This window comes from Vigna unguiculata, chromosome 3 (genome assembly GCF_004118075.2).
Source record: "Vigna unguiculata cultivar IT97K-499-35 chromosome 3, ASM411807v1, whole genome shotgun sequence".
Classification (NCBI taxonomy): domain Eukaryota; kingdom Viridiplantae; phylum Streptophyta; class Magnoliopsida; order Fabales; family Fabaceae; genus Vigna; species Vigna unguiculata.
The window spans coordinates 18,637,527-18,658,907 of NC_040281.1; the positions used below are offsets into that span (position 1 = coordinate 18,637,527).

The 21,381-nt window shown below is 42.4% G+C and overlaps 1 protein-coding gene across 1 annotated transcript; it reads left to right on the forward strand.

Annotated features, from left to right (window-relative positions):
- Positions 1-545: 545 nt before the first annotated feature.
- On the forward strand, positions 546-3,595 carry LOC114176581 (disease resistance protein RPP13-like). The gene has a single exon (XM_028061664.1). It carries the CDS (start codon positions 715-717, stop codon positions 3,493-3,495), a length of 2,781 nt encoding a protein of 926 aa, XP_027917465.1. The 5' UTR covers positions 546-714; the 3' UTR covers positions 3,496-3,595.
- Positions 3,596-21,381: the final 17,786 nt, after the last annotated feature.

A 21,381-nucleotide genomic window follows, 5' to 3' on the forward strand; every position in this document is an offset into this window, starting at 1 on the left:
ACAAAAAATTATGCAAATTCGTGCTAAATAGGCACTACTACTACTGAACGTAATTTAAAAAAAAAAGTGAAACCAAATTCGTAATTACTTTGAAAGCTTATTAATGGGTAAAAAAGCACAGGAAGGTGCCACGCTACTCACATTATGCACTCAAGGGGAAGCTTCACTTCAAAAGTAGTCATGGTTTACGAGTCAATGCAAAAACAAAACCAGAACCCTTAAGTCCAATTCTTTTTCATACAAAAACAAAACCAAGTCATGGTTAAAATTTTCGTCTTTATTATTGCAGCCACTTTTCATACTATACATTTGGATATTCTTTTCGTACTATACATGTGGAAAAACAACAATCAATCTCTTACGTATTATTCTATTGCATCTAATAACGACGAAACAAATGATTGTGCACATAGCAGGAAGGTGCCACGCTACTCAGATATTATGCACTTAAGTGGAAGGTTCAGTTGAACAGTACTCATGGTTGACACAGAGTCAATGGAAAAATAAAACCCAAGTCTTTATAAATTCATTATAGCAGCCTCTTTTTATAACATACATTTGCATATTCTTTAGCAAGTGGTTGCCAGCTACACTCTATTGCTTTTTCTGGTACCTTAGTAAATCCATGTTTCTCTTCTCCAATCACCGACCTCAAACACAAAAACTGTAACTAAGAAAACACAGTTCAAAATCTACACCCACTTTCCCTCTGTAATGGCAGAGAGTGTAGTTTCCTTTGTTTTGGATCACTTATCTCAGCTTGTGGCACGCGAAGCTAACTTGCTTTATGGCGTGGAGGACAGGATCCAGTCCCTCCAGCACGAGCTTCAAATGATCAACGACCTCCTCAATACCTCAAAGAACAAGAAGGGAACAGCACACACAATACTGAACCAAATCAGAGATGTGGCCCACGTAGCTGAGGATGTCATCGACACATTCGTAGCCAAAGTTTCCATTTACAAGAGGAGAACCATTCTTGGGAAGATGCTCCGTGGCTTTGGCCAAGCAAGGTTGCTTCGCGACGTAGCCGAAAAAATAGACAAGATCAAAGCCACTCTCACCGAAATACGCAACAACAAAGACAAATATGACGCTTTCAAAGAAACCAGTAATCAATCCGCAGCAGAAGAAGAGGAAGAGGAGAAAAGGGCGAAATCAGTGCAGAAGCTAAGAAGAAATGTGGAGGAAGAAGATGTGGTTGGCTTTGTCCACGACTCCAAGGATGTCATCAACCGACTCCTGGAAGGTGGTTCAAATCGTAAAGCTGTATCTATCGTTGGCATGGGGGGATTGGGGAAGACCACCCTTGCCCGAAAGGTTTACCACAGCAGCCAGGTGAAGCAACGATTCGTGTGTCGGGCGTGGGTTTATGTGTCAAACGAGTGCAGATCTAAGGAGCTTTTAATTGGCCTTCTTAAGCATTTGATGCCAAATTTTGAACAACAAGGCAGAGGTAAGGAAAAAGGTAAGAAAAGCGCAGGAGACATTAACGACCTTAGTGAGGAGGAGCTGAAGAAATTGGTGCGGAACTGCTTGGAGTGGAAAAGGTACCTTGTGGTGGTAGATGACCTGTGGAAAAAGCAAGATTGGGATGAGGTGCAAGATGCTTTTCCGGACAACAACAGAGGCAGCAGAATCTTGATCACCAGTCGTTTGAAAGAGGTGGCCTTGCATGCTGCCCATGATGTTCCTCACTATCTTCAATTCCTCAATGAAGAAGAAAGTTGGAAGTTGTTTCGCAGGAAAGTGTTTAGGGGTGAAGATTGCCCTTCTGATTTGGAGGCTCTGGGAAAGCAGATGGTTCAAAGTTGTCGTGGTTTACCACTCTCCATCATTGTCTTAGCCGGGCTACTGGCCAACAAGAAAAAGTCACATAGAGAATGGTCTAAAGTTGTGGGTCATGTTAATTGGTATCTTACTCAGGACGAGACCCAAGTGAAGGATATAGTTCTCAAACTCAGCTATGACAATTTACCAAGGAGACTAAAACCATGTTTTCTCTATCTTGGGTTATTCTCTGAAGACTTTGAAATACCAGTTACGCCATTGTTGCAAAAATGTGTTGCTGAGGGTTTTATACAAGATACAGGGAGCAGAGACCTAGATGACGTTGCAGAAGACTACTTGTACGAGCTCATTGATCGTAGTTTGGTCCAAGTAGCAAAAGTGGATACTAATGGAGATGTGACGGCGATTCGAGTTCATGATCTTCTTCGAGATCTTTGCATATTAGAGAGCAAGGAGGACAAAGTTTTTGAAGTTTGCACAGACCATAATATTCTAATTCCAGCAAAACCTCGCAGACTGTCTATTCACAGTAATATGGATCACTACATTTCTTCAAGCAACAATGATCATTCATGTGTTCGTTCCCTGTTCTTCTTTGGCTCATATTACTTTTTTCAAAGTTGGGAATGGAAATGGCTTTTTGAAAGATTGAAATTGGTTCGTGTGTTGGACTTTGGACTAAACACCTCTAATAAGATCCCTTCCGATATAGGGAACTTTATCCATTTAAGGTACCTTAGAATACAAGCACTCTCTATTACATTTGTTCCAAATTCGATACTTAACCTTTGGAATTTACAAACCATAGACCTAGGTCCTTGGAAGCATAGAGTTCCAATTTCTTTCCCTGCCCAAATATGGAAACTGAAACATTTAAGGCATTTGAATACAACACGGGCTATCAAGCTGCGAGGCAGTTGTTCAGGATCAGATGAGAGGATGTGGAATCTTCAAACCGTGTCTACCCTGGTGCTCAATAGCCAAGCAACATCTCTGATAGAAAAAGGAACATTCCCCAATGTTAAGGAGCTAGGGTTGACAGTGATTTCTGAATGCGAAGGTGAATTACCCAAATTGTTGCATAGCTTACAACAATTAAGTTATTTGAACATGTTAGTGATTGTCCTCCGAGATAGAGATGATGCAGGTGTAGAGCACTCGAGCGATGAAAGTGTGAAAAGGAACAATGGTTTCAAGCCGCAAGAATTGTTACGAAACCTAGGACAATTGAATTGTCTAACCATCTTAACCATTGAGAATGCTTTGGACCTTCTAACCTGTGCGCTCACATTCCCTCCAAATGTTACAGAGTTAACGTTGTCAGATATTGACTGCATTAGTGATGAGGGGATGAATGGTTTGGGAAAGCACACCAAACTCAAAATTTTGAGACTTTGTGGAGATAATATAACTTCATCTGGGGATTCCATTGTCCTTAATTGTGGTAGAGGCAGCTTTCCACAACTGGAAGTGGTTGAAATGGAAAATTTGAAACTTGGAAAGTGGAAATTGGACAATGGTGCCATGTCGAGGCTGCAAAATGTGATGATCAACAGTTGTGAATGGTTAGAAGATCTCCCAAATGAATTGTGGTCTTTGAGTGGTTTGAAAAAAGTTCACGTGAAGAATCCCTCGGTACAAATGGCTCGAATGCTAGAAAATTTGGAAATAAACAGTGGGTGTCAACTCGTAATAGAAAATTAGGATGTGAATTTCAATGGTTTGTAGTTTATTTTATTTTATTCAATATTAATGTGTGTGTAATCTTTTTAATTGTAAATAATTAATATAATTTTAAAAATAATTAAATTTAGATAAAAAATTATTTAAAAGAGTAAATAATAAAATAATTACATTAATTTAAACATAATTAAATATAAATTAATGGGTATTTATATTGTAAAAATTATCAGATAGTTATTTTAGTTTTAAAAAATAGTTATTAAAAGATAAAATTAAAATATAAATATTTAAAAGATAAAATTGATAAAATAATTATTTTAATTTAAAAAATATTACATAAAATAAAAAAAGTTAATTTCCATTACTACAAGAGACAATACTTTATTTTAAATTTGTTTGAAAATATTTTACAATATTTTGTCATGTAAATAATAGAATACTCAACATAAAAATAAAAATAAAAATAAAATTATTGATCTATAAATAATAATTATAAAGTTTAAGATTAATTAAATATTACTGTAATAACTTTTCAAAGATATATCCACATTAACATTTCTATTTCAATAATTTAATATTTTTAATTTTAATTTTTATCATAAAAATTGAAGATGAAATAAAAGTTTTATAATATATAAAAATGAGTAAAATAATCGTTTATACACCTTGCCTTACTCAACAAAAAAGAATATTTCTCTTTATTGTAAAATTGACTAAGTATATTAAAGCAAGTCACTTAGTATATATTTATTCATTCTTTTATTACCAACAAAATTTATTGTTGCTTTATTACAACTTAACCATAGAATTCCAATGTTTTGTAACAATGATATGCACCTTCAAACTTCATTCAGAGTCAAGGTTTATAAGATGTGGTTATTTAAAGACCTAATATTAGAGTCAAATATAAAATTTTTATTATCAAATAAACCTAGAAATTTACAGAAATCGGTAAAAGTTGGAAATAATTTTGTACTAAAAATGTCTTAAAAGAAGAAGATACTATTTTCGTTAAAAATGTCTTAAAAAAGAAGATACTATTGTTGTTGAAATAGACAATGATTTCACATATCCGAATATTGAATTTATTAATGTGTGTTTTTGTGATTAATTTGACAATATTTTGTAATCTTATTTTTTTATTTTTCCATTGAATATGACAATATATAATAATTTTAATTATGATTATTATTATTATTATTCTTATCAAATTTATTCTCTGAATTAGCACTAAATGTAATTAAAAAAGTTATTAAATGTAATTAATAAGTTTTCTATTTTAGTTGTTCATATGAGATATTAGTAACGAGAAATTATTATATATATATATATATATATATATATATATATATATATATATATATATATATATATATATATATATATATATATATATATATATATATATATATATACTAGGTTTTGAGACGCACGGGTCTTTGATTTTTTTATTATTATTTATATATAATTATTTAATGAATTGATATTTGATTGTTGGATAATTTTATTATTTAATTATTATTTTAATATTGATTTATTGTTTTAGAAATAAAATATAAAATATTTTTGTATTAGTTAATGCATATCTTTTTGGATGTAATAAAATTTTTGAATTGTGTAGAAATTTATTTGTGAGATTAAACGTATACAGTGTGTAAAAACATTTTTCAAGATTTATTGTGGAATTTTAAATATAATATTTAAGTTAAGAATTACATGATAAAGTTAAAATTTTTGAATTTTTTGTATATTTTTATAATAGTAATCATTTAAAAGTAGTATTTTTTATTATTGATTTCTAATTAATGTAGGAGATCACATTATCTTAATAGTCATTTATAGTACTTTGTTGATTTATTTTTTATTATTAAGAATAACATTAATTGATGGGAAGGTAGGAGTTGAAGTGTTTAAATATTATAATATTTAGAATAATTTTAATTAGTAATTATTGTAGGGTTAAAATTGAGTTATTATTGTTTAGTAGACCAATATTAAATAAAAAATGTGTTTGCTAATGTATTATTGCATGGTTGATTTTTTTTCTGTTTTCTTTTAAACTTAGTTTAAGAAAATTATTATAATTATTATTAATTTTAAATAAATAATTTATTTATATAATTATATTTAAGTGTTATAATTGTTTATAATTATATTTATATAAATATATATAATATTTAAAAATGATAATAATTTTTTATTATACTAATAATAAGTCTACTTGTAAGGCCTGTTAATATTATTCTTTATCTTCCTGCCCTAAACTAAAGGGTTGCCTTTGTAAGTGGGCCTAAAGGCTGGCCCAGTAGATAAAATCCTTCTTAGTTGTCCTAAGTTACATTTTCCATTCATTTCAGAAAACCTAAAACGGCAGTCGTCAAACCCTTCACTAGGGTTTTGCTTCCGCCGTCACGTTGAGTTGAGAGAACTTATGCTCCATGTAAGTACCTCTTCTAGTCGTGCTGGTTTCCTTTTTACCATCTTTTCGTATTTTTTTCAGTTAAAAGCCTCTGTTAACGTCATTTTCTGGTTCTGTCCCACCCCTATTTCAGCCCATAGTTCATCCTTAGAGCTGCTGCGCTCGTGGTTGTACGTCGGGGTCTTAGCTAAACTTTTCCAGGTACGGGGAAGTTAGAGTTTGAGTCGTGATTGTTTTCTGGCTGAGATTGAGTTTGTTAGGTGTTGTATGCATTATATGATTGTGTTGAATGCGTAAACTGCCATGTACTGTCTTTTGGGTGCAAGTATGTGATTGTCTTTTGGATCCCGCTCAAAACTGCAGGTGGAACAGTGGCGGGATCTGTTAATCTCGCCCAGGCGAGACTTGCAGGAGTAAACTAAGGGCTCACGAAACCTCGCCTAGGCAGAAGACTCTGGTTTTGAGCGAGGCCCAGTCTCGCTCATGTAACATCCCTAAGGAATATTACTGATATAAAATAATTAAAATCAAAATTACAATAAACTCCACATTTAATATAAACTGTTTCCCAAAAACACGGGAAATTTAAAACTTTAAATATACGAGTAATAAAACCAGGAGTCCATAATTCATAAAACTGAAATAAAAGTCAATGGCTCCTGCCAAGTTTACAAAATCTTCACAAGGATAAAATAATAAACAAAATACATATGTATCTACATAACATCCCATGCTAGCCCTCGCTCCGAGTCTAAGCATCTCTTGGCCCACCTGTCACATCATCTGCTCTTGGATAACAAATTACCTAATCATCGCTACACACACACAGAAAGGGTGAGCTATGCACAAAATATATATATATATATATATATATATATATATATATATATATATATATATAAAGAAATATGAGAATAAATATGTTTCCCCACCCAAAATAACATACTAATTTCATATTTCATAATCATCTAACCATGACCTCATAGTCCTTCATGAGTCATATGCATGAACTAGGTCTTGGGACTTTCCTGTGCTCCCACGAAACTGACTCATTCGTGGTCCAACCCTATGAGTCTATCCTGCTCATAGTCCTGCCCTACAGACTCCTCGCCTGTAGTATAAACATCCAAGTCTCGCACTTGGACCCTGGCCGACGGGAACCTCATAGTTCCTTGCCCATCGTGCGCCCGACACATGCAATCACCATACTAAGGACCCCTCGCCCAATAGTAGCCGACGGGCCATGCCCATCATGTGTCCAACCACCGAGCACATCCTAGACCCCTAATGGACTTAGTCCTTCAAGCCCAACACACCACAACACATGCATATACAATCTAACCATAGTATAACAACCAAACCCACTCATAAGCACATAAAAACATAGTAATTATCATAAACTCGCTTAGGCTAGGAACCTCTCGCCCAAGCTAATCCCTCAGTCTCGCTCAAGCTAGCTCGCCTTGCCTGAGCGAGCTTAAAATAGCAACAACATCAAGTTATCTCGCTTAGGCGAGATCCTCTCGCTTAGGCAAGATCATCTCTCGCCCAAAAACATATTTCAAACTCGCCTGGGCTGAAACACACGCAAAACACCAAAACATGACCAAGACATCTCGCTTAGGCGAGCCACTCTCGCCTAGGCGAGAGAGTTCGTCGCCCAAACCCCCAAGACCCTCGCCTGGACGAGAAGTCACGCTCAACATACGCAACCCTTTCGCTATCTCGCTTAGGTGGACCTCACTCGCCTGAGCGAGAGCCTATGACGCTCAAAACCCATCCACTTCGGCTGAGCGAGACGCCTGAGCCAAGCTCGCCTGAGCAAGAAATGCAGATTTCCTCACTGATCGCGCACTCAACTCACTCCAACCTTGTCCAATTCGCACCACAAATCATACCAAGCAGATTTTGAGCATACCAAAACACTTTATACAAGTTGCAACATCATATTGGCATAGCATAGACTCATAAAGTTTCCAGAATTCCACGTCCTAACCCATTCCCGCACATACTATGCATAAACCCCTTTCTTTTCATGTATTTAGTCAAAAAATCCAATTACAGCATTACCGATTCATAACCCTTCCACAATTCTTATCATAAACATCACAAATTTTAGCGCATAAGTTCATCAAAACACACAATACGCACAATAGCACACATTTTGGGTTCAGCTCCCCTAATCTGGATTGATTGCTCAACAATTGTGAAGGCAGAACCCCCTTGACTCAAAATCCTTTCTTGCTTCAATCCTTGCGCCTCAAAACTCAGTTCTCCTTCTCAAACTCGTGCTCCTCTCTCAAGCAAATTCCAGCAATGCAAAAACCCTTCCCTTTACCTAATTTTTTGCTTTTATATGTGCCTCTAAGATAGGTATTAAAAACAAAACGAGTTTTGGGCCTTTAATTTCCTCTTCAATATTACTTATTTGATAAATTCCCAGCCCATTCTGCTAGGCTTTTCTTTACCCCTTCACATTCATATCACCACTATTAGTTAGCAAAAACAAAACTTATTATTTGCCCACCAAGGTTTGAACCCATAACCTTCCACCCATAAGGCCATAGCACAACCACTATGCCAAACCACATTTGATTATACTCACAAATCAACAATAGTTTACAATACTAATCACATACACTTTCATATCCTTAAAAATCAATAACAAAACAAACACACATAATTGGCATACATAGGACTCGAACCCAAGTCCTCTCACACAAACCAAGTACTCTTAACCACATGAGCTAGTACTTTTCCACGTCACATTAAACAACAATTAATGCCATAAAGGCGGCTTCTACCCGCATTTATTAATTAATTAATTATTTAATTAATTAATTTTTCTCGGGTCTTACAGCTCAGGCGAGAGCCACTCGTCTAAGTGAGGAGGAGTGAAGGCCTGGAATACTGCTGTGGTCTAGCCTAGGCGAGAGACATCCCTGTTGGGTGAGAAGTTGTCTCGCCTAGGCGAGCCAGGACTCGCCTAAGCGAGCCTGCGAGGAAGTTCCAGCACTAGTCGTGATCTCGCCTAACCGAGAGTACCCCTCTCGCCTGAGCGAGGGCTCTTGACTTGAGCGAGATGCGCTGCGGGTTGGGGGACTTTACTAAATTGCAAATTTGTATTGTTGGTTCATGATGTTTTTGTGTGATGTATGAAATCTGTGAAATGAAAGGCATGGTATGTTCTGTATTATAAATGGGATAGATGTGATTTAAGAATCTTGGCATGTGAAATCTATGAATGGGTTGGAATTAAAAAGGGCATGATATTATTATGAGATGAGACCCTATACTCATGGGGTGGAAATGACCAGTGGTATGGATTCAACATGGGATTCGAATGAGGATTCATTTTCAGAGGGTGGTACGAAACTGTAAACATGATTAATGTTCTCTCATTGTTGATGTATGATTTTTAGTCCATGTTAGTGTGTAATTCCTTGGAGTCTCTAGGTGAGACCTCCGGGGTTGCGCTTCAGTGGTTGGGACGTAATTCCATGACCCTTGTTAGTGGGTGTTCATGGTGGTGCCCCATCTGTATGGTCTAGTAAGGATTCAAGGTAAGGTTGTATCCTGACACTCTAAGGAGTCAGTTAGTCTCACTTAGAGCGGACTGACTCTTGTGGTAAGAGTAGCAGGAGACCCAAAATTCATTAAGGGCTAACCTTGTGACTAGGGATTGATTCATTGTAAAACTTGTGACACATAACTCGGGGGTGAGCAGCTCGGGGGTGAGCAGAGGTATCCACCAGACTATACGTATCCGGATGAGTCAAGTCAGTATCTAGTGTATTGTTTGTGAAGTCAGAACATGCTTGGGTGATATATATATATATATATATATATATATATATATATATAATGTTGAATTGTGTATTGATGAGTGGCTACTTGATGAACTGTTTCACTCTAGCTTACCATGTTTGTTGTCTGGTTATCTTGTATGTGGTTCTTATTCTTGCGATGATCATCGATTAAATTGATGGGAACATATCAGCGAGGTCCTCGTGGTCTACAAGGGAATGGTGACTTCGCTGCTTAGCCATCTGGGCTGGATTTCCTTATTTTTTAAGCTTTCTTTAGGGTCTACGACCCATGTATTTTTGGCTACCCACTAAACTTCTATTTCTGCTTGGTTTTCCGTGTCTGCTTAGTTAACGTCTTGGTATGCCTAGTTTCATTGTGAGCAGTTTTGTGGAAAACATTTAAGACTGCGCTGCTATGCTATTATGACATGACATTTCATTTAATTTCTGCTTTTAATTAAATGGGGTGTTACATTTATGGTATCAGAGCGGTCATTCCTTAGGTCTGTGGACTTGGATGTCCGCTTAAGCTTTCTCTGTGACTTCTGAGTGTTCTTAGTTAAATTCTTGTCTTTATCGAGCCTAACCAAGTGATTTTTTGTATGCTAGTGAACTATGGCACCTCCTCGTAGGACTTCGCAATCGTCCTAGGGTGACGTGCCCGATATCACCAGGGCAATAGAGGCAATGGTAGCTGCCATGACGCAACAAAGCACAACTATGATGCAGCAGCATGAGGCATCAATGCAGCGACAGGTGGCGTCGCTTGAGCAACAACAAGTAGTGATGCAGCAGATGGAAGTTGGACGTGTGGCTGCCGAGGATGCACATAGGCAGCATATGGAGGCCCTCCGCCAGCTGGAGGAGAACAGGGCAACTGCCCCTGTGTTTGGCCTAGAGCCACGACCACCAGTCAGGGAGTGGAGTCTGGAAGACTTCCTGAAACACCATCCCGTGAAGTTCAACGGGAAGACGAGTCCTGACGCAGCAGACCAGTGGCTGAAGGATCTGGAGAGGATCTTCGATGCAAAGACATGCCCAGCGGAGAACAGGTTGGCTTTCACAGTATACATGCTCACCAGGGAGGCTGAGCATTGGTGGATCAACACCAAATCCATCATGGAGGAGAGGGGAGAACCAGTCACATGGGAGGTTTTCCGGGGGAAATTCCTCTCGGAGTATTTCCCTGATAGCGTCAGATATGCCAAGGAGGTGGAATTTCTCCAGCTCACCCAGGGAAGGAAGTCAATAGCCGACTATGCTGAGAAGTTCAAGCACCTCAGCCGTTTCTATACCTTATCGCTCGATGAGGAGTGGAGATGCCAGAAATTTGAGAACGGCCTCAGGGGAGACATTCGCTTGATGGTAGCACCCTTATCCATTAAGGATTTTGCTGCGCTGGTAGAGAAGGCCAAAGTAATGGAGAAAATGAAGAATGAGGTAGAGGATCAGTGGCCCCAGCAACTTCAGAGGATTGGTGGACCATCTGGGTCCAAATCCAGACATGATGAGCGGAGGAGACCATATGACAGACCTCCCCATCAGCCTCAGGGGTCTAGGGTCCTTCCTCCCCACCAGGGCCGAGTGTAGTGCTACATATGTGGGGGCCCTCACCTGAGGAGCGCCTGCCCACACATGGAGGGTTACCACAGATGCAACAACTATGGCAAGGAGGGTCACTTTGGGAAGGATTGTCCCACTCTTGCTAGGGTTGCGGCACGCCCTCCGGTTCAGGCTTCCCACCAGCATCAGCGGAGAGACAGAGGCAACAGGCCTCAGGCGACGAGTCGAGTTTATGCCATGTCAGGAGCGGAAGCTACAAGTTCAGGTAACCTCGTGATGGGTTTTTGTTTGATAGCTGGGATGAAATGTTGTGTCCTATATGATTATGGAGCGACATACTCCTTTCTGTCAGATTGTTGTGTGAAAAAGTTGGGTCTGCTAGTGTGTGAGTTGCAGTGTGAACTTGTGGTATCTATTCCGGCATCGGGTTTGGTCAGGACGTCGTCCTTGCGTGCTAGGTGTCCTGTGGAGGTGGAAGGACGCAAATATTAGGTGAATCTAATATGTCTGCCTCTCCAAGAGTTGGAAGTGATCCTAAGGATGGATTGGCTCTCTGCCAATCGCATCCTTATAGACTGCCGGGAGAAGAGGTTGTTGTTTCCTGATTCAGAAGAACTCGAGTTGGTGTCACCACATAGGGTGGCGAGGGAGATTTAGAGTGGCGCGCAATGCTTCATAATCTTCGCCCGTATGGAGGTGGAGGAGAGAGAGGGACGATCAGTCATACATGTGGTACATGAGTTCGAAGACGTGTTTCCGAATGAAGTACTAGGGTTGCCTCCTATCAAGAACGAATATCCACTCCCGAGGATTGATGACTTGATGGATCAGCTACATGGGTCATCGGTGTTCTCGAAGATAGATTTGCAGTCGGGATACCACCAGATTTTGGTGAAGGCTGATGATGTGCAGAAAACGGCCTTCCGATCCTGGTATGGACACTATGAATACATGGTTATGCCTTTCGGTGTGACCAATGCTCCAGCAGTGTTCTTGGACTACATGAACCAGATTTTCAGACTCTTCTTAGATAAGTTTGTCGTAGTCTTCATATACGACATCCTTATCTATTCTAAGACTCAGGAGGAGCATGCAGAACACTTGAGGTTGGTGCTTGGTGTTTTGAGAGAAAAGTAGTTGTACGCAAGTTGTCCAAGTGTGAGTTTTGGATGGGTGAGGTTCAGTTTCTGGGCCATGTGATATCTACACAAGGCATTGCAGTGGATTCAACGAAGGTTGAGGCAGTGGTTAAGTGGGAAAGTCCTAAGTCTGCCACTGAGATCAGGAGCTTTGTGGGGTTAGCATGCTACTATAGGAGATTCATAGAAGGATTCTCCAAGATAATGGCACCCCTGACACTGCTTACTCGGAAGGACCAACCCTTCACTTGGAGGGACAAGTGTGGGGAGAGTTTTCAAGAGCTTAAATGGAGGTTGACTAGTGCCCCCATATTGGTGATTCTGGATGTTGGGAAACAGTTTGAAGTCTACTGTGACGCTTCTCACCTCGGACTTGGTTGTGTTCTAATGCAAGAGAGGAAAGTTGTAGCATATGCTTCGAGACAACTTAAGGTGCATGAGCGTAACTATCTCACTCATGACCTGGAGTTGGCAGCTATAGTATTTGCCTTGAAGATCTTGAGGCACTATCTTTATGGTGCTCAGTTCCGTGTGTTCAGCGATCATAAAAGCCTCAAGTACTTGTTTGACCAGAAGGAGCTGAACATGAGGCATAGGAGGTGGATGGAGTTCCTGAAAGATTATGACTTCGAGCTTCTATATCATCTAGGGAAGGCAAATGTGGTGGTAGATGCCCTGAGTAGGAATACTGTCCATACGGCACATCTCATGATAAAGGAGGTGGAACTGCTAGAAAAGTTCAGAGACATGAAGCTACAAGTGGAGTTGGGGTCTGAGTTCATTGGGTGTAATACCCTGACTATATCTAGTGACTTCTTGACCTCGATTAGAGAGAGGAAGTTGTTGGATGCCAGTTTGAACAAGATTAGAGAACGACTTGGATCAAATGAAGCCAGAGACTTTGCTTTGGGTGATGATAGCATACTGAGGTTCCAGGGCATAGTATGTATACCTAATGATGCCGAGGTAAAATGGTTGATCCTTGAGGAGGGGCATAAGAGTCGTCTTAGTCTGCATCCGGGCATGACTAAGATGTATAAGGATATGAAGGAAACTTTCTGGTGGCAAGGAATGAAGAAGGATGTTGCACAATTTGTATCCGCTTGCCTAACCTGTTAGAAGGCAAAGGTGGAACATCAGAGACCCGGTGGGATTCTACAGTCATTGGAGGTACTAGTGTGGAAATGGGACAGCATCTCAATGGACTTTGTAACCCATTTGCCACGAACTTTTAGAGGGCATGACACTATCTGGGTAATAGTGGATCGTTTGACCAAGAGTGCTCACTTCTTGGCGATGAACTTGAGAATGTCAATGGCCAAGTTGGCCCAGCTGTACATTAAAGAGATAGTGAGGCTTCATGGGGTGCCTTCGAGCATAGTTTCCAATAGAGACCCGCGGTTTACGTCTCGGTTTTGGCAGACGCTACAGGGTGCGATGGGTAGCAAGCTCACCATGAGTTCAGCTTATCACCCTCAGACCGATGGCCAGTATGAGAGGACGGTTCAATCATTAGAGGATTTGTTGAGGACATGCATACTGGACCACCTAGGAGCTTGGGATGAGGCACTGTCTTTGATAGAGTTTACCTACAACAACAATTTTTATGCGAGCATTGGCATGGCGCCATACGAGGCTCTTTATGGTAGGAGGTGTAGGACTTCTCTCTATTGGTATCAGGGCAGAGAAATGGTGTTGGTTGGACCGGAATTGTTAGAGCAGACCACTGAGAAAGTGAGAATGGTGAGGAACAGGATGCAAGCTTCTCAGAGTAGGCAGAAGGCCTATGCGTACCGTAGGAGGAGACGTTTAGAGTTCGCAGCTGGTGATCATGTATTCCTGAGGGTGACCCAAACCACGGGCGTGGGAAGGGCTCTCCGCTCAAGGAAGCTTTCGCCCAAGTTCCTTGGCCCCTATCAGATCACGAGGAGGATTGGGCCGGTGGCTTACGACATAGCCTTACCCCCGCAGTTGGCAAACCTTCACCTAGTGTTTCAGTCTCACAGCTGAGGAAGTATGTGTTTGACCTAGCACACGTGCTAGAAGCCGAGGATATACAAATTAGGGAAGATCTCACTATGGAAGTACCACCCATCGCCCTAGAGGAGAACAAGGTTGAAGAACGCCGAGGGAAAGCGGTTAGTCTTGTTAAAGTCATCTGGGATCGGAGGACAGGTGACTCGACTTGGGAGTTAGAGGAGGACATGAGAAAATCACATCCACGTCTGTTTGTCTGGTGAGTCTTTATTTTCGAGGTCAAAAATTTTCTTGTTACGGAGAATGTAAGGCCTGTTAATATTATTCTTTATCTTCCTGTCCTAAACTAAAGGGTTGCCCTTGTAAGTGGGCCTAAAGGCTGGCCCAGTAGATAAAATCCTTCTTAGTTGCCCTAAGTCACATTTTCCATTCATTTCAGAAAACCTAAAACGGAACCCGTCAACCCCTCCGCTAGGGTTTTGCTTCCGCCGTCACGTTGAGCTGAGAGAACTTGTGCTCCATATAAGTACCTCTTCTAGCCGTGCGGGTTTCCTTTTTACCATCTTTTCGTATTTGTTTCGGTTAAAAGCCTCTGTTAACGTCATTTTCTGGTTCTGTCCCACCCCTATTTCAGCCCATAGTTCATCCTTAGAGCTACTGCGCTCGTGGTCGTACCGTCGAGGTCTTAGCTAAACTTTTCCAGGTACGGGGAAGTTAGAGTTTGAGTCGTGATTGTTTTCTGGCTGAGATTGAGTTTGTTAGGTGTTGTATGCATTATATGATTGTGTTGAATGCGTGAACTGCCATGTACTGTCTTTTGGGTGCAAGTATGTGATTGTTGCAGGTGGAACAGTGGCGGGATCTGTTAATCTCGCCCAGGTGAGAGAAACTCGCCCAGGCGATCCTTGCAGGAGTAAACTACGGGCTCACGAAACCTCGCCCAGGTGGAGGACTCTGGTTTTGAGCGAGGCCCAGTCTCGCTCAGGCGAGAGCCACTCGCCTAAGCGAGGAGGAGTGAGGGCCTGGGATACTGTTGTGGTCTAGCCTAGGCGATGGACGTCCCTGTTGGGCGAGAAGTTGTCTCGCCCAGGCAAGCTAGGACTCGCCTAAGCGAGCCTGCGAGGAAGTTCTAGCACTAGTCGTGATCTTGCCTAAGCGAGAGTACCCCTCTCGCCTGACAGAGGGCTCTTGACTTGAGTAGATGCGCTGCGGGTTGGGGGACTTAACTAAATTGGAAATCTGTATTGTTGGTTTATGATGTGTTTGTGTGATGTATGAAATCTATGAAATGAAAGGCATGGTATGTTCTGTATGGATAGATGTGATTTAGGAATCTTGGCATGTGAAATCTATGAATGGGTTGGAATTAAAAAGGGCATGATATTGTTATGAGATGAGACCCTATACTCATGGGGTGGAAATGACCAGTGGTATGGATTCAGCATGGGATTCGAATGAAGATTCATTTTCAGAGGGTGGTACGAAACTGTAAACATGATTAATGTTCTCTCATTGTTGATGTATGATTTTTAGTCCATGTTAGTGTGTAATTCCTTGGAGTCTCTAGGTGAGACCTCCGAGGTTGCGCTTCAGTGGTCGGGACGTAATTCCATGACCCTTGTTAGTGGGTGTTCATGGTGGTGCCCCATCTATATGGTCTAGTAAGGATTCAAGGTAAGGTTGCATCCTGACACTCTAAGGAGTCAGTTAGTCTCACTTAGAGCGGACTGACACCTATGGTGAGAGTAGTAGGAGGCCTAAAATTCATTAAGGGCTAACCTTGTGGTGAGGGATTGATTCATTGTAACACTTGTGACACAAAGCTCGAGGGTGAGCAGCTCGGGGGTGAGCAGAGGTATCCACCACAAGTGCAAGCATCCGCTGAATCCGACCAGACTATACGTATCCGGATGAGTCGAGTTAGTGTCTAGTGTATTTTTTGTGAAGTCAGAACATGCTTGGGTGATATATATATATCAAATGTTAAATTGTGTATTGATGAGTGGCTACTTGATGAACTGTTTCACTCCAGCTTACCCTGTTTGTTGTCTGGTTATCTTGTATGTGGTTCTTCTTCTTACGATGATCATCAATTAAATTGATGGGAGCAGATGAGCGAGGTCCTTGTGTTCAACAAGGGAATGGTGATTCCGCTGCTTAGCCATCTGGGCTGGATTTCCTTATGTTTTAAGCTTTCTTTAGGGGCTACGACCCATGTATTTTTGGCTACCCACTAAACCTCTATTTCTGCTTGGTTTTCCGTGTCTGCTTAGTTAACATCTTGGTATGCCTCGTTTCATTGTGAGGCGTTTTGTGGAAAACATTTAAGACTGCGCTGCTATGCTATTATGATGTGACATTTCCTTTAATTTCTGCTTTTAATTAAATGGGGTGTTACACTACTATTAATATTAATAATATCAATATTAAAACAATATTGTTTTATGATTAAAATTTATAATTATATTTTTGAATTATATATTATATTAAAATGAAATATATATATATATATATATATATATATATATATATATATATATATATATATATACGGATCATTGTTAAAATAAGATGTAGGTATATTATGTATTATGGATCCTGTACAAAATCAAATTGAAAAACCATTAAAACAGGTTTTTCTTTGAAGATGGTTTCCACCCGCAACAAAGCTGGAGTGAACAAGCAGGCGGATGTTGGTCCCTCAGGACCTGCTGGCATCACCCCTGACCTAGCTGGCATCCTGGACGGCCAGGCGAAGATGCTACAAGAACTGGCAGATCTGAAGAAATGCAGCGTTGATGAGATGGAGGCGCTGCGGCAAGAGAACTCTCGCCTTAGGCGAAAGATTGAAGTTGATCCCACCCTGAAGGAAAAGGCCAAGGAAGCCTTTAAGGCTGCAAGGTCTCGGGCCTTCCAGCCCACAGAGGAGGAAAGCAAATACAACCCCACCCCTCACACCTTCACCACCACCCAACAAACACCCATTTCGTCCACCCATCCCACTCACTTCCCATCCACTCAACCCGGGCATACCGCAACCCCAACCCCTGCCGCTACCCTCCCTACCACCCATATCCCCTACAACGTACCCACCACCCTACACACCACACATGTTCCACCATACAACCCGGAATACCTTCCAACAACCCACACCTCCCTCACAACCTTACCTCCACCATCTCCGCTATGATCAACTATCCTATCCCACCCCATCTGCTCCATCCCCATCAGCCCAAATGTCGCCACCCCTTCACTGACTTTATCGCCAATACACCTCTTCCTACCCAGTGGGAACCCTTCACGCTGAACCGCTATATTGGCCAAATCGACCCTGACGAGCACCTTAAAGTCAACATCACCCATGTCACCCTGTACACGTCCCAAGACGCAGTCTTCTGCAAAGCCTTCCCCACCACCCTCAAGGGCCCTGCTCTGGAATGGTTCACAACCCTTCTGCCTTACTCCCTCGACAACTTCGATGTTCTTTCCCACATGTTCTCCACCCATATTGTTGGCAGCCGTCCACACCAAACTATCACAATCTCTCTCCTGGGCATTAGACAGGAACAAGGCGAACCACTCAGAGCGTTCATAGATCGCTTCAATAAGGCAGCTCTTCGCACCCCACACCTCAACCGGGAGATGATCCTCTAGTGCATGGCACTTACCCTACAACCCGGCCCCTTCGCCAACAACATCTACCTCCACCCACCTGCCTCTATGCACAAACTTAAATTGAGTGCAGCCGACTATGTCTGCATGAAGGAGATGCAAACCCTCCATACCAAATTCTGCAATGACTATGCAGCCACCACCGCTAACCCTACCCCGCAACCTCCCCGCCCTCACACTCACCCACGCGAGCCACGCCAACCTCGTTTCACCAGATATGCCCCTCTTACCGTAGCCCGCTCCCGCATCCTCGATGAGGCCCTACAAGCTGACCTCATCCCTCCACCACGCAAGACAACCACACCTTTTAATGCTGATATGACCAAATATTGTTGCTACCACCGCAACCATGGCCACACTACAGAAGACTGCAAAGCACTCCAGGATAAGATAGAAGAACTGGTTCGTGCCAGTCACTTTCGTCGCTTCATTCGCAGAGATGATCATTGCTCTCGATCCCGCCACCCCCCTCGATCTGACCATAGACGCCCTCCACACGACTCTCGTCATGACAGACACCCAGCCCAACCCGCTAACCAGGAACCTGCACCGGCCCGCACAGACAACACCTTCGCCAACCCCTCCCCCCTACGTGGCACCATTAACACCATCTCTGGTGGCTTCGCTAGTGGAGGATCCACCTCTTCTGACAGAAAGAAACGCCTTCGCCATATCCAATCCATCAATCATATCACTCATTCCCAATACAGATGTTGTATGCCTCCCATCATCTTCACAGATGACGACTTTCATGGCCTCGACCATCAACAAGATGACCCCAAGGTCATCACTGTTGAAATCAAAAACTACGCCGTTAAGAAAGTCCTTGTCTACCAAGGCAGCTCCGTTGACATCCTCTACTGGGCCACCTACCAAAAACTCCAACTCCCGGACACTGCTATGGTCCCGTATGACGAACCAATCTATGGCTTTTCTGGCGAACAGGCATCCACCCGCGGCTACATCGACTTCCACACCGTGTTTTGTGAGGGAACCCAAACCAAAACCATTCCAATCCGCTTCCTTAATGTCCTCCTGGGCCGTCCTTCCCTCAACACCCTTAGCGCTGTTGTCTCCACCCCCCACTTGGCCATGAAGTTCCCTTCCCCTTCCGGTGACATCCTCACCGTCCATTGTGACCAGCACCTGGCACGCGAATGCTACATGGCTAGCCTGCGCCCACAACTCCCAATTCAACAAACCAACCACACTGAGCGACCACCTGGCTCCGGCATCGCCCTATCAGGCGAAGATCTCGACCCCAGAGTAGGTCAGGATGTTCGTCTCGAACCAGTTGAGGAGACCTCCCCTCTCGAGCTTCCCAACGACCACTCCATCAACCTAGGCACCGGTTTGAACTCTGACGAGCGTGCCATCATCACACCCATCCTCATCAACAACACAGACCTTTTCGCCTGGTTAGCCGCTGACCTACCTGGGGTGGACCCTCTAGTAGCATCCCACAAACTATCCATCTACAAAGAAGCCTGCTACGTATCCTAGAAGAAACGCAAACTCGGCGAAGAACGCCGCCTAGCGGCTAAGGTTGAGGCCGACAAGTTACTGAATGCAGGATTCATAGAAGAAGCTCAATACACTACTTGGCTTTCTAACGTATTCTTGGTGAAGAAAGCAAATGGCAAATGGCGGATGTGTGTAGACTACACGGATTTGAACAAGGCCTGCCCTCGTGATGTTTACCCCTTACCCAATATTGACCGACTTGTTGACGGCGCGGCAGGGAATAAAGTACTTAGCTTTTTAGATGCATATTTTGGGTATAACCAAATCCCCATGGCCGTATCTGACATGCACAAGACCGCCTTCATCACGGACGATGCCAACTACTTCTATAGAGTTATGCCTTTTGGTCTTAAGAACGCTGGAGCAACCTACCAACGGCTAATGGACAAGGTTTTCAGCCATCTAATGGGACAATGTGTCGAAGTATATGTTGACGACATGGTTGTCAAGTCTCCAAGCCACCACCAACATGTCGAGGACCTCTCGGCGGTGTTCTCCGCGCTACGCCAATAAAACCTTCGCCTCAACCCTGACAAGTGTGTATTCGGCGTCGACCATGGTAAATTTCTTTGGTTTATCTTGACCCAACGCGGCATAGAAGCCAATCCCAAAAAATGCAAGATCATTATCGAGATGTGCAGTCCCACTACCATCAAAGAGGTCCAACGCCTCATAGGCCGCCTCACAGCCATTTCCCGCTTCCTACCCAAACTGGCCGAACAAACCCAACCCATAGTCCAACTCCTAAAGAAATCCACCCGGTTCACGTGGACTAACGATTGTGAACAAATCTTCCAAAAACTGAAAACAACCCTGACCTCACCACCTATCCTCCACAAGCCGGACACTCGCCAACCCCTCCTCGTATACATCACAGCCACCGACCACACCGTCAGTGCTACGCTCGTCTAAGAAATGGAAGGCACGCAGCATCCTGTCTACTTTGTTAGCAGAACGTTACAAGATCCTGAAACCAAATACCAAATGGTGGAGAAGTTGGCCCTATCCTTAGTCCACGCAGTCCGCCGCCTACGCCCATACTTCCAAAACCACAACATTACCGTCAAAATTGACTACCCAATCCAAAAAATATTGCAAAAACCTGATCTAGCCGGACGAATGTCATCCTGGGCCGTCGAGCTGTCGGAATTCAACATTCGCTACGAATCCCATGGTCCCATTAAAGCCCAATGTCTTTTAAATTTTGTCAATGACCTCCAGCACACACCCACAGAGGACCAGTGGATGCTTCATGTAGATGGTTCCCCAAATCCAAAAGGTGCCGATGCCGGCATCGTGTTAGAAGGGCCTAACGACATCCTCATCGAAAAATCCCTTCATTTTGCCTTCAAAACATCAAACAACCAGGCCGAATACGAAACTATCCTCGTCGGCCTTTCCCTTGCCCGCGAAGTAGGTGTCAAGACGCTAACGTGCAAAACCGACTCCAAGCTTACTGTAGGGCACCTAAATGACGAGTTCCAGATTAAAGACCCCATCCTTCTACAATATTACCATATGGTCTGTACAGTCATTCAATCCGCCTTTGAACGAGTACGCATCGAACACATCCCATGGACCGACAACATCTTAGCCGACATCCTCTCCAAATTGGCCAGCACCAAATTAAAAAGCCGCCACCAATCCCTATTACAGAAAACATTATCTACACCCTCCATCACACACACCTACCAAAACCTAACCCACGCCTCAACTGACAACACCACCCTTTCCAAAAACCATAACTGGACAACCCCTTACATCCAATACTTAAAAACCAGCAACCACCCACCATATGCGGACA